This window comes from Chaetodon trifascialis, chromosome 12, assembly GCF_039877785.1.
Source record: "Chaetodon trifascialis isolate fChaTrf1 chromosome 12, fChaTrf1.hap1, whole genome shotgun sequence".
Lineage (NCBI taxonomy): Eukaryota > Metazoa > Chordata > Actinopteri > Chaetodontiformes > Chaetodontidae > Chaetodon > Chaetodon trifascialis.
Genome location: NC_092067.1, coordinates 1,716,442 through 1,729,562, shown reverse-complemented (window position 1 = coordinate 1,729,562; position 13,121 = coordinate 1,716,442). Strand labels below are relative to the sequence as shown.

The 13,121-nt window shown below is 44.2% G+C and overlaps 1 protein-coding gene across 2 annotated transcripts in view; it reads left to right on the top strand.

Annotated features, from left to right (window-relative positions):
* dnajc10 (DnaJ (Hsp40) homolog, subfamily C, member 10) overlaps positions 1 to 13,121 on the top strand; it is an 88,917-nt gene that overhangs the window by 37,901 nt on the left and 37,895 nt on the right. For both annotated transcript variants that reach the window (XM_070975888.1, XM_070975889.1), the window contains 8 exons: positions 2,908 to 2,973; positions 3,080 to 3,169; positions 3,280 to 3,390; positions 3,506 to 3,620; positions 4,529 to 4,656; positions 11,342 to 11,458; positions 11,554 to 11,655; positions 11,927 to 11,987. In XM_070975888.1, the coding sequence (XP_070831989.1) occupies positions 2,908 to 2,973; positions 3,080 to 3,169; positions 3,280 to 3,390; positions 3,506 to 3,620; positions 4,529 to 4,656; positions 11,342 to 11,458; positions 11,554 to 11,655; positions 11,927 to 11,987 (790 nt within the window). The remainder of the gene's footprint in view (positions 1 to 2,907; positions 2,974 to 3,079; positions 3,170 to 3,279; positions 3,391 to 3,505; positions 3,621 to 4,528; positions 4,657 to 11,341; positions 11,459 to 11,553; positions 11,656 to 11,926; positions 11,988 to 13,121) is intronic.

Sequence of the window (13,121 nt, the reverse complement as noted above, 5' to 3'; positions counted from 1 at the left end):
CTGCGTAGAGCCGAGTATCAGGGCAGCTGTAGTAGCTGCCAGAGCAGAAGCAGCAGCGAGTGGAGTGGAACCCGCGGCCGGGGCCGTAGTAGCGCACTGCGTGGAGTCAGCAGCCGAAGGAATATAAACAGCAGCCAAGTAGGGAGCCGTGGCCTCCAGCTCTTTACTGGAGGCAGAGACTTGTGCAGGGCCGAAGAGAATAGTGTCCAGGTGTCTCTCAGCTGCTCCAGCTCAGCAATTTTCTTGCCGAGGGCGAAACAGCTTTGACCTGCCTGATGGCCAGGTAAGTGGAGCCATGGCTAACTGAGCCATGGCTAACTGAGCTAAATTGTTTCTTTAGCAGAACAACTTGAGAGAGGTCTGGAGTGAAATGAGGACCATCACTGGCTGCCTCAGAACAACCAACAACAGAGGAGTTGAAGGCAGCGTTGACAGGGTCGATGAACTGAATCTGTTTTTTAATAGATTTGACACTGCAGGCCTGGCTCATCCCCACTCCGACTCCTTTGCTGCCTGTCCTGGGCACTATCAACCACTCTCCTCCTCCTCCTTCTTACACCCCCCCATCCTCCTGTGTGAACCCTCCTCACACCTCTTCCTCCAGCTGCAAGACTGACTGTACTCTCTAACCTGAGGGCTACATCCCTCCTCCACCTGTCACCTCCACAGTGTGCTTCACTGCTGACCAGGTGAGAAGACAGCTGATGAGACTCCACTCAAACAAGGCTCCAGGACCTGATGGTGTCAGCCCCAGGGTGCTCAAAGCATGTGTCCCCCAGTTGTGTGGAGTTCTTCACCATGTCTTCAACATGAGCCTAAGTCTCCAGAGGGTCCCCATGCTGTGGAAGACGTCGTGCCTCATTCCTGTGCCAAAGATGCCATGGCCCGGGGCCTCCAAGGACTACAGACTTGTGACACTGACCTCCCACATCATGAAGACCATGGAGAGACTCATCCTGGAGCAGCTTGGGCCCATGGTCAAGCCACTCTTGGACCCCCTCCAGTTCGCCTATCAGCCCTGACTTGGAGTTGAGGATGCCATCATTTGCCTGCTCAACCGTGTCTATGCCCACCTGGACAAGGCGGCGAGCACTGTGAGGGTTATATTTCTTGATTTCTCCAGTGCGTTTGACACCATTCATCCAGCTCACTAGGTGACAAGCCAATGCAGGTGGATGCCCCCCTAGTGTCCTGGATTGTGGACTACCTGACTGGCAGACCACAGTACGTGCACCTGCAACACTGTCTGTCAGAGTGGTCAGCAACACTGGGGCCCCACAGGGGACTGTTCTCTCTCCCTCTTCACCCTCTGCACCACGGACTTCAACCATTGCACAGAGACCTGCCATCTTCAGAAGTTTTCTGATGACTCTGTGATAGTTGGATGTATCAGTGAGGGCGATGAGGATGAGTACAGGGCTGCTGTGGACAACTTTGTCACGTGGTGTGACTATGAAGACTAAGGAAGTGGCAGTGGACCTGAGGAGAACCAAGGCACCGGTGACCCCTGTTTCCAGTGTGGACATTGTGGAGGACTATAAGTACCTGGGGGTACATATTGACAATAAAGAGCACTGACACTCTCTACAGGAAGGGCCAGAGTCGTCTCTTATTTTCTGAGGCGGCTGAAGTCCTTCAACATCTGCTGGACTATGCTCAGGATTTTCTATGAGTCTGTGGTGGCTAGTGCTGTTCTCTATGCTGTTGCGTGCTGTGGCAGCAGGCTGAGGATGGCAGATGCCAACAGACTCAACAAACTGATCCATAAAGCCAGTGATGTTGTGGGAATGGAGTGTGATTCTCTGATGGTGGTGTCAGAGAGGAGGATGCTGACTAAGCTACGGACTATCTTGGACAACGTCTCACACCCACTTCGTGATGTGCTGGTCAGGCACAAGAGTACTTTCAGCGAGAGACTCATCCCACCAAAATGCACGACTGAACGCCACAGGAAATCATTCCTGCCTGTGGCCATCAATCCGTTCAACTCCTCCCTCTGAATTGCCCTTGTCTCAGTATATATATTTTGTTTGGTTATCTGTGTGTGTGTGCGTGCGTGTGTGTGTGTGTGTGTGTGTGTGTGTGTGTGTGTGTGTATACATATATATATATATATACACACACACACACACACACACACACATATATATATTATCCTCTTTTAATTGCACTACGTGTTTATCTCTTCTTTCTCTTCTATATCTCTTCCATCTCTTCCTCATCTCTTCTGTTTCTTCTATTCTTGTAGGAGCACCTGTAACAAAAACAATTTCCCCCGGGATCAATAAAGTATTTCTGATTCTGATTCTGATATTAGTTGTTGCAGTTAATTGGGATTTATTACGCTCTCTAAAATTAGATTTATGACTTGTGAGCCCATCGGCCAAGAATATTTTTACTGGCCAAAATGCATGGGTACCTTGACTATGACTATTAAAAAATGCTGCAGTAAAATAACTTGAAATTGTCAAAGAAGGTCCTTTCTATACCTGATGTACAAGGATATGGTTGACTTTGCTGATAGGTTTGGTAAGTTTTTTGTTATGGTATTATAAAAATCTGGCTTTGTAGTAATGAATGGGATATTGTTTGTGATTTTAGCATCTAATTAATAAAAGTGCTGTAGTGAAAGAACTGAAACGTAATGATACGCTGAAACCTAACAACAAAGAAAAACATGGAAACCTCTCTGTTTTAAACAACTTTCGTGGCCATTCAAATATATATTCTGGATTTACCAGGTGAATACACCATGAAGTCAGCGCCCACGCACTTTGCCATACAAAGCATTATAGATTTCAGAGTTTTCTTGGTGGAACTGAGTGCACCATAAGGTCCAGGACAACCCCAGCCCAATTTTAAGCCCTGGTACTACTATTAGTCTCTACTCCGTCTTCTGTATTTCAGGTGACCAGTGGAGCAACTGCTTTGTTCCCACATGGAAGTTCTCTGGATCAACATGGGAGTGTACTGGTAAGATGCATTACAGGCTCTATTTAGACTTTTAGACAGTGTTCTACTGTCTGTAGTAATATTGAGTGTTGTACAGCAGCTCTTACTCAATTTGCGCATGTTTCAGTGGCTGAATACTCTGGACAGTAAAGAGATTTACAGTCAGGTCATCAACCATCTGCCTAATCTGCAGCTGCTGACTACTGACAGCTTCCAGGTACACACAATATTATACTCACACCCAAAATACCCTACAGCTTGAAAACACTCTACAATGCATGCTAAAAACGTACACCCTGTTAATGATATAAAAATTCTTGACTTCAGAGGAAGCTAGCCCATCATCGCTGGTTGGTGAGTTTTACATTTGGAGACAGAAGCCCTGCCTCCAACAAGTACAAGAAGCTACAAGTTTTCCTCCAAAATGACCACATACAGGTACCTGTTTCTCTCTCTCTCTATCTCAGTGAGTGAGTGAGTGAGTGAGCGAGTGAGTGAGTGAGTGAGTGAGCGAGCGACCTTCCTGTATGTTCAACTAACTGTGTCTCTCCAGATTGGCAGAGTGGACTGTATAGCTGACTCAGAGTTGTGTCAGTCTCTCTACATCCATAAACCTTGTGTCGCCGTTTTCAAAGGACTGGGAATTCATGACTTTGAGATCCACCACGGTGAGTACTACACACTGTACTTTAATGTATTTATACCTTTCTGTGTTCTGCTGTTTGCTGTGCCTCTATAGATGGCAGTGTCTGTCTGTCTATTGGTCCACCACTTTTGTCTAACATTTATCATAAAATGTTGCATATATGCAATATGTTGCATATATGCAATTTCACGAATGTATACAACCATGAAATTTTGTACAGATATTCGTGGTCCCCTGTTGATAACTCTTGCTGTTAGTATGCTACCATGCAAAAAACATGGTAAGCCATCATACCTTCTAAACATAAGAATGTTAGCAATACAACTGAGAGCATGTTGACATCATTTAGTTTAAAGCATCACTGTGTCTGATTACAGCCTCACAAAGCTGCTATACTACGTTATTCTAGTTACTCTTCAAATGTGTTGTCATTCAGTCCTTCTTGCTCAAATGAGTCATTTCCACTGCATGGCACTGCATAGCTCAACTGGACTCGACTCATCTGGAACAGTTCGTTTTACATTGGCAAAACAGTGACAAAGTTCCAAGCAAGCTGAGCCAGTAGGAAGTGCAGTGGGAAAAACAAAATCAAGAAATGTACCTGGTACCAAAAGTGACTCCAGTCAAGCTCATTTCCACTGCATGGTATAGTCAGTACTACCATGCAGTGAAATGAGGCTAAACAGTGTTTCACTTTTACAACACACCTTCAGTACTACCATCATGTTTGTTTGTTTTTTTTTTTCTTTTTATTGTGGTCAGCTGGTTTATTTGGTCTATGAGACCACTAAGAAAAACAACAAATACTCATGTTTGAGAAGCTCAAAAAAAAATGGTTAAAAAAAAATATTTCAATGATTGATAGATTAGCAAAATAGTTGTAGATTGATTTTCTGTTCATTCACTGTCTGCGTAACCTGTGTGTTGTAGGTAAAGATGTGTTGTACAACATTGTGAGTTTTGCAAGAGACAGCGTTCGTGCTCACGTGACAACTCTGAGACCTGACAACTTTCCCTCAGACAGAAAGGAGCCCTGGCTGGTTGACTTCTTTGCTCCGGTTTGTAACTAACTACTTAATCAGAAGATAGATAGATAGATAGATAGATAGATAGATAGATAGATAGATAGATAGATAGATAGATAGATAGATAGATAGACACAAACACACACACACACACACACACACACACACACACACACACACATATATATGTTAATTTGTTTGACCTGCTCAGGTTGCTATGTGTTACAACTTTTTTAAATGATGATGCTTAGCTCTGTTAATATGAACCAGTGGTGAACCAGGTACCAAAATACATATCAGGTCATCTTTGATGGGCAGATACACACCCCTAGCCTGACATACTCATTTTTAGGTCAGTGGTTGGCATGTGAACTATATTTATTGTCCCCAGGCTGTAGTGTTTGTTCCTAGACCTTATAGTCTAGTCTAGTCTTATTACCAATATCACTAAAACAGTTTGCCTTAAGTAGCTTTACAGTCTGTACAGCATATGACACCCTCTGTTCTTAGACCCTTGATTCGGGTAAGGAAAACCGAAAAACAATATTCCGTATTTGTCCTCATAAATGTCAAAACATTTTGGAAATGCAGTTGAAGACCAATATTTTCCACTCAGATCTTGAATATGATTAAAAAGAAAAAAAGAATTGTAACTATTCTAATTATCTATTAACTCCCCTTGCACTTTTAGCAGCAAGTTTCATATTGTTTTCCAGTTTCATTTCCTCATGGTGAATATCAAGTATTGTAGCCTACTGCCTGTGCCATCTGTGTGATGTACTGTGATGTGCTATTGCACTGTGATGCATTGGGGAGGTCTGGACTGGTTATTAATTTTTTTCATGTGGGTGTGTTTGTGCTTGTGGGTAGCAGTAGTGAGGAAGAAGGTTATATGAAACAGAATGTTAGTTACCTACCACAACTCCAGATTCCATGGCTATAGGCACAGTCCTCTGAGCCATCAAGAGTGCTTTGGAGGTGCAGCATTTTTCCAAACTCTTGCTATGGTACGGAATATCTACCAAAGTAGGTGACTGCTGCTTACTTGATATACGTATGGTGATTGAAATATTTCATATTGATACTATCATAGTCTGGTGATGTCATCTGGTACAAACATGAATACTCAGACCAGACCACTTTACACCATTTTAGTGGTGTAACTTCAACACTCAGCTACTCAGTCCGTCAGTCAGTCAGTCAGTCAGTCAGTCAGTCAGTCAGTTACGGAATGTTGGCCCCGCTTTTGCAGTCTAGTCAGAAATGGAAGAGACTTCTGGAGGAGCAACAGCACAGGGATCCCTCTCCCAGGATGGCCACACATGCAATAGATGCTATGTGTACAGAATAAAGTGAAGAGTTGGATTCAGGAGAACAACATCCTCTCCACTGTGGAGACCTCACAAAAGGACAGACAAACACAGAAGAGGCAGCACAGCATTCACACAGATGAGCCTTTCCCCCTTCAGACATACAGTATGGACTCAGCACAGGAGTTATGACATTGTGAATTCCCTATATAACATCGTTATGCAGCCCACTGAGAGTCAATTTGTGCCTCAAAACTCAAGACCCAAAATGTCACTCGATTTGGAAAAGTTGAAAGAGTTAAACTTTATGCAAATATCACAGAACAACATGTGAGTGATAACCAGTCACATTTGTTTTGGCTCCATCAGGAAGCTGATGTACAGTTTTCTTCCGCTTTGTATTTGTACTAGTACTCGTATTCGTACTCGTACTCGTACTCGTACTCGTACTCGTTGTCTTTCCATTATCCGTGTCCTGGTCACAGCAGCCACAGCAAGATAGCCCAGACAGCTCTCTTCTCAGCCACTTCCACCGGCTCCTGCTGAGGGATCCTGAGGCGTTTCCAGGCCAGCCGAAAGACATAATCCCTCCAGTGTGTCCTGGGTCGGCCCCGAGATCTCCTACCTGACGCACATGCCCAGAACACCTCCCCTGGGGAGACGTCCAGGAGGCACCCTCACCGTCTCGAGGCGGAGGAGCAGTGGCTCTACTCCAAGCTCGTACCAGATGTCAGAGCTCCTCACCCGGTCTCTAAGGCTGAGCCCAGACACCCAGTGGAGGAAACTCAATTTGGCCCCCTTTGCGATTTTGTTCTCTCTGTCATTACCCATAGTTCATGACCACAGGTGAGAATCGGAACGTAGATTGAACGGTAAATTGAGAACTAACTACTCCTTCTGGCTTAGCTCCCTCTTCACCACAACGGACTGTTTGAGCGCCTGCATCACAGCAGCCACCGCCGCCCTAATCCACCTATTGACCTCCCGTTCCTCCCTACCCTCTCTTGAGAACAAGACCCTGAGATACTTAAACTCCTTCACTCGGGGGAGATTCTCCTCCACACTCGGAGTGGGCAATCTACCCTTTTCCGGCTAAAGACCATGGCCTCAAACTTGGAGGTGCTGATTCTCATCCCAGCTGCTTTACACTGTTAACTGCCTAAGCAAGGGCTAGAGGTCATGGTTTGATGACACCAAGAGGACCACATCATCCGACAAAAGCAGAGACAAGATCCTCAGGTCACCAAACCTGACACCTTACACCACTCGGCTGCACCTAGAAATTTTGTCCATAAAAGTTATGAACACAACTGGTGACACAGGGCAGCCTTAGCGGAACCCAACCCTCACCAGGAGCAGGTCTTACGTACTACCGGCAATTCAATTCAATTCAATAGTCCTTTATTAGTCCTGCGAGAGGAAGTTCGAATTTACAGCAGCATCAATAAAGCAGGTAGAGTAGTCAAACCAGAGCCACACTCCATCGGTACAGGGACTGGATGGCCCCCAACAGAGATTGAATGACCCTTCGCCTAGCCCCCCAGCTCTTCTTTGTTTTAGGAATACGTGTTGGTGGGATTGAAGAGGTCCTTGAAGTATTCCTTCCTTCGCTGAACTGTATCCCCATTTGATGTCAGCAGTTCCCCTGCTCCACTGTAAACCGTATGAGCGAGTTGCCGCCCCCAAGGCACCGGATGGTTTGCCAGAACCTCTTTGGAGCCGATTGATGATCTTCTTCCATGGCCTCACTGAACTCCTCCCGTTTTTTTGCCTCGGCGACTGCCACAGCCGCACACCTCTTGGCCCTCTGGTAGCAGTCAGCTGCCATGCCCTGTGGGCCTCCTTCTGCAACCTGACAGCTGGCCTCACCCCTGGTGTCCACAGGTACCACAGCTTGCAACAGCCACCTCAACAGTGGTGGAGCAGAACAAGGCTCATTCGGACTTAATGTCCCCTACTGCCCAGGGAACGCGGCCAAAGTTCTGCTGGAGGTGGGAGTGGAAAATCAACAAGTTCTTCCACCAGGCGTTCCCAGCAGACCCTCACTACTTGGGCCTACCAGGTCTCTGCGGCGTCCTCTCCTGCCATCTGATCTAACTGCCTACCAGGTGGTGATCCAGATTCAGCCCCTATTCATGGGAACCTGGGAGACGATCAGTTGACAGCTCTGCTCCTCTCTTCACCCGAGTGTACAACACACGACCTACAACCTAGGGTGTCTGAGTGCCAAGTGCACTGATGGACATGCTTATGTTTGAACATGGTGTCATTGACAAACTGCGACTTGCACAGAAGTCCAATATTGAACACCGCCTCTGTTGAGATCAGGCAGTCCATTTCTACCAATCAGGCCCCTCCAGGTCACGCTGTCATTGTCCATGTGAGCGTTGAAGTCCCCCAGCAGCACAATGGAGTCCCCAGTTGGGGCATTATCCAACACCTATCCCAAGGGGTGGGTACACTGAACTGCTGTTTGGCATGTAAGCGCAAACAACAGTCGGGGACCTGTTCCCCAACTTGAAGGCGCAGGGAAGCAACCCTTTCGTCTACCGGGGTAAACCCTGACGTGCACTCAGAGAGTTTGGGGCCTATCAGAAAGCCCACCCTTGCCCTCTGCCTCTCACCACAAGCAACTCCAGCATGAGAGAGTCCAACCCCTCTTGAGGACTTGGGTTCCAGAGCCGGCACTATGAGTCAAGGTGAGCCCGACTTTATCTAGTCTGTACCGCTCAACCTCAGTTCAATTCAATTCAATTTATTTATTTGTATAGCACCAAATCACAACAGAAGTTGTCTCAGGACACTTTCCATATAGAGCTGGTACAGACCAAGCTCTTTTATCTACAAAGAAACCAACAATTCCCCCATGAGCAAGCACTTGGCGACAGTGGCGAGGAAAAACTTCCTTTTAACAGGCAGAAACCTCGGGCAGAACCAGACTCTGGGTGGGCGGCCATCTGCCTCGACCGGTTGGGTGAGAGGAAGAGCAAGAGAGGGAGAGTGAGACAGACAGACAGACAGACAGACAGACAGAAATGCAGTCAGAGAGAGAGAGAGAGACAGACAGAGACAGAGAGACAGACATGCAATCACAGTAACAGTGACAGTGGATGTAATAACAGTAGTAGCAGTTGCAGTGGATGTCAGGCAGGGCCAAGGCAGGAGACGCAGCTGCAATCCACAATCCAGATTCAGCCACTGTCCATGGGAACCTGCAAGACGACAAAGCACAGAGACTCCGGGGAAGGAGCTAAGTTAGTAACACGCCGTGGTAGGACATGAAAGCGTGCAGATGGAGAGGGACAGAAGGACAGAGGAGCTTGGTGTATCTTTGGATGTCCCCCAACAGTCTAATCCTATAGCAGCATAACTAGGGGCTGGTCCAGGACAAGCCTGAGCCAGCCCTAACTATAAGCTTTATCAAAAAGGAAGGTTTTAAGCCTACTCTTAAATGTAGAGACAGTGTCTGCCTCCCGGACAAAGACTGGAAGATGGTTCCACAGGAGAGGAGCTTGAGAGCTAAATGCTCTGACTCCTGTTCTGCTTTTTGAGACTTTAGGAACCATTAGTAGACCTGCATTCTGGGAACGCAGTGTTCGAGTGGGGCAATAAGGTACTATGAGCTCTTTAAGATAAGAAGGTGCCTGGCCATTTATGGCTTTGTAAGTAAGGAGGAGAATTTTAAACTCTATTCTAAACTTTACAGGGAGCCAGTGCAAAGTGGCGAGTATTGGAGAAATATGATCTTGCTTCCTGGTTTTTGTCAGAACACGTGCTGCAGCGTTCTGGAGCAACTGGAGAATATTCAGCAACGAATTTGGGCAGCCTGATAGTAAGGAATTGCAATAATCCAGCCTGAAAGTTACCTCTTCCACAAGCTCCAGCTCCTTCGCCACCAGAGAGGTGACATTCCATGTCCCAAAAGCTAACTTCTCCTCAGGTCATTCGGGCTCTCAAACTCCTCCGCCATGATAAGGTGGCAGCTCAGTTAGTTCAGTGGAGTTCTTCCACTTCAACATGCTCAATCATATCATGTAATTTAACAAGCTACCAGGACCATGCATTAAAAACAATTCTTGTCATGTTACATACTTGGATATTAATGTAATAAATAGGGCTGTCAGTTTAACGCGTTAATTAGATTAATTAATTACGCTGCAAAAAACGCGCTAAAAAAATTAACGCAATTAATCATGAGTGGCAAGTCAATGTGCAAGCATTTTAAATTTGGCCCTTTGAGTGACCCGTAGGCTACAGTGAGGTCGCATCCCACCTGCGCCACTAGTCAAAAGCAGGGTGACAACAGACATGGATGCGACACCGGAGAGCGAAGCAAGCCTACTTGGACCTTTGAACGACAAGTTTATTTATAAAAAGAACAAAGACGGGACTGTTAACAAGAACGCAGTGATTTGTACCTTGTGTAAAAAAGAATTTTCCTATCACCGTAGCAGCTCCAGCCTGAATTATCATTTAAACGCTAAACATGTAGTTGCTGCTAGTGCCGCTAGTGCTACCGTGAGCTCACTCCGCCAACCCACACTTGCTGAGTTAGGAAAACGAATGAGCAAAGCCACGACAGAAAAACTGACAAACTCAATCGCAAAGTGGGTTGCTGCTGATTGCAGGCCGATTTCAATTGTGGAAGACGAGGGCCTAAAAGAGGCGTTTCAGATAGCATCATCTGACTCTAATTTCCAGCTACCGTCGAGAACTACAGTGATGAAAAGAATTCACCAGCTGTATGTTCGGTGTAAATGATTGATTTTTGAACAAAATTGAATCTAAACTTCCACAGGCTGAGGTTGGGTGTATGGATGCTATGAGATGAACTGATAATAGGTGTGGTGATTTTGAGACAAACATAGATTATGACTGGAGATACCCTTTTAAAAGAAATGCCTGTTGGCCTCTTGCTATTGATGTTGCCTTATTTAGAGGCATGTTATACTATTATTCATTTTGAATTGCTGTATTGAGTCAGCTTTAGTATTCATTTTGATTGAGAGTCTGCTTATGTGCCTATTTGAGACTTAGCCTTATTTTATTTCTGATTTTTATTTATTTTATTTAACTGTATTTTTATTGCATTTTTGAATAATGCACCTGGCCTAATTGGTTTGCTGATGTGCTTGACCTTTTTTCTTTTGAATTTCATTTATGAAGCACACTTCACCAATAAAAATGTGGATATCAAATCTTCTCTTATTGGTGTATTCAATTGATTAGTCATGCACTACAATTTTGTAATGTCCTAGAATTCAAATTCTTTATTTGGGAACCTTTAGCAGATATGAGATTAAAATGCGATTAATTAGATTAATTAATTACAAATCCTGTAATTAATTAGATTATTTTTTTTAATCGCCTGACAGCACTAGTAATAAATGTTTGATACATGTGTGCAGTGGTGTCCTCCATGTCGAGCCTTACTGCCTGAACTGAGAAAAGCTTCAATCCAGTTGGCTGGACAGATGAAGTTTGGTACTCTGGACTGCACCATCCACCACAACCTCTGCTCAATGGTAAGCGCAACCGTATTCAGGCTGTACCATTATGAGCTTAAGACAGGTACATACCACACACAGGTTGATGCTTTGTCTTTCTCTCCATTTCTTAGTATAATATTCAGGCTTATCCCACCACAGTAATCTTTAATGGTTCTTCTGTTCATGAATATGAAGGACAACATTCAGCTGATGGCATCCTGGAGTTCATAAAGGTACTGCTCCATATCAATTGCATACTAATACACATTATTTCTGTTACTTTTGCTTATAAGAAGCAATTCTAATTAGAAATTTTTGAAAGAGAAGATCAGGATTCTTGTTTAATCCAGAAATTTGCAGATTTACTGGACAACAAACATGAACATAGCTCATAAAAAAGAAAATGCACACTGCTGATGCCTTCCCAGCCATGGTTTTGACAAAAAATGTTAGCACCTAGAAAAATACATCTTTGGCTGAAATAGATTATTTTTGTCTCTGCAGGATCTGGTTCACCCATCTGTGGTAGTCCTGGATCCTTCCAGCTTCACTGAGCGAGTTAAAGGTAAAATGAGTTCTGACAGCAACAGATAGTTCTGGTACTAACTGCAGACCAGGGACTGATTGCATAACCAAAGATGTTTAAAGTCATTGGCTTGTTTGTGGGTTTTTTTTTAAATTTTTTTTTTATGAATTTAACAAATTAAACCTAAACAATAACTATACAATGATAAGAATGTGTTTCCATACAACTTCAAATCATTTAAAATTATGAGTGCTCAAAAATGTGGGTCTCCACAAGCGGGAAAGGTTCTTGCCTTTTCTTTTTACAATATAAGTTAGTCCCTCCGAGGCTAGATAGGCTGCCATTTCCTTTAACTAAGGGTGTACTTCCATAACAGTACAGTTATCCTTCTGGCTTGTAAAAGTCCTAAATCAGTAAGCAGTGACTGCTGCATAGATACAGTAAAGTCTTCATGGTATATTCCCAATTCACAGTTTGCCTCATAAAGGAACTTCCTTTTCACTGAAAAGGCTGTGGCAATGCAGGCCTGTTGCCAACATGTTGATGTGCAGACCACCATGCTGAGATGGTATTTCTAAGTATCCTTTGTCTGCTTGACTTGCTTTTTAACCCAGCCTGAATATAATTAAAGCTTAAGTGGAAGTCCTGTTGTTGATATCTGATCTATAGTCACCCACTTGACAAGGTAGCCACAGAGGAATAATACATTACTGATCTTAACGGGCCAGCCCAGTATACCATTTAAGATTCTCTTTCATATGGTAAGTATAATAGCCTTAGTTGGAGTATAGCCATTTTATTATTCCAGATGAATTTCTTAAATAAATCGTGAATGTTATGAAAAGAAAGTGTCTGGTAATGGAAGCAGAAGTGATTGAAAAAGATTCTTTCGGTAAAACTCTCATTTTTATTATATTTATGCAACTGATGATAAATGTAGGCCTTCAGCCACATGTATCTAAAACCTTCCTTAGTAATTGTGAATGATCTGTAGCAGGCTGCAGCCTGTCATCTTTGTTCAAAAACATTCATGCTGACTTGGAGTTGTTTATTTTAAAAATCTTGATTAAGTTCATTAATTGGGGAATCATTCAAATTTGTTAAAAAAAAAAAAGTATGATGGCACCAATAGTTATACCTGAGATGCCTTTAGGAGCTCTTATGGCCATAGCC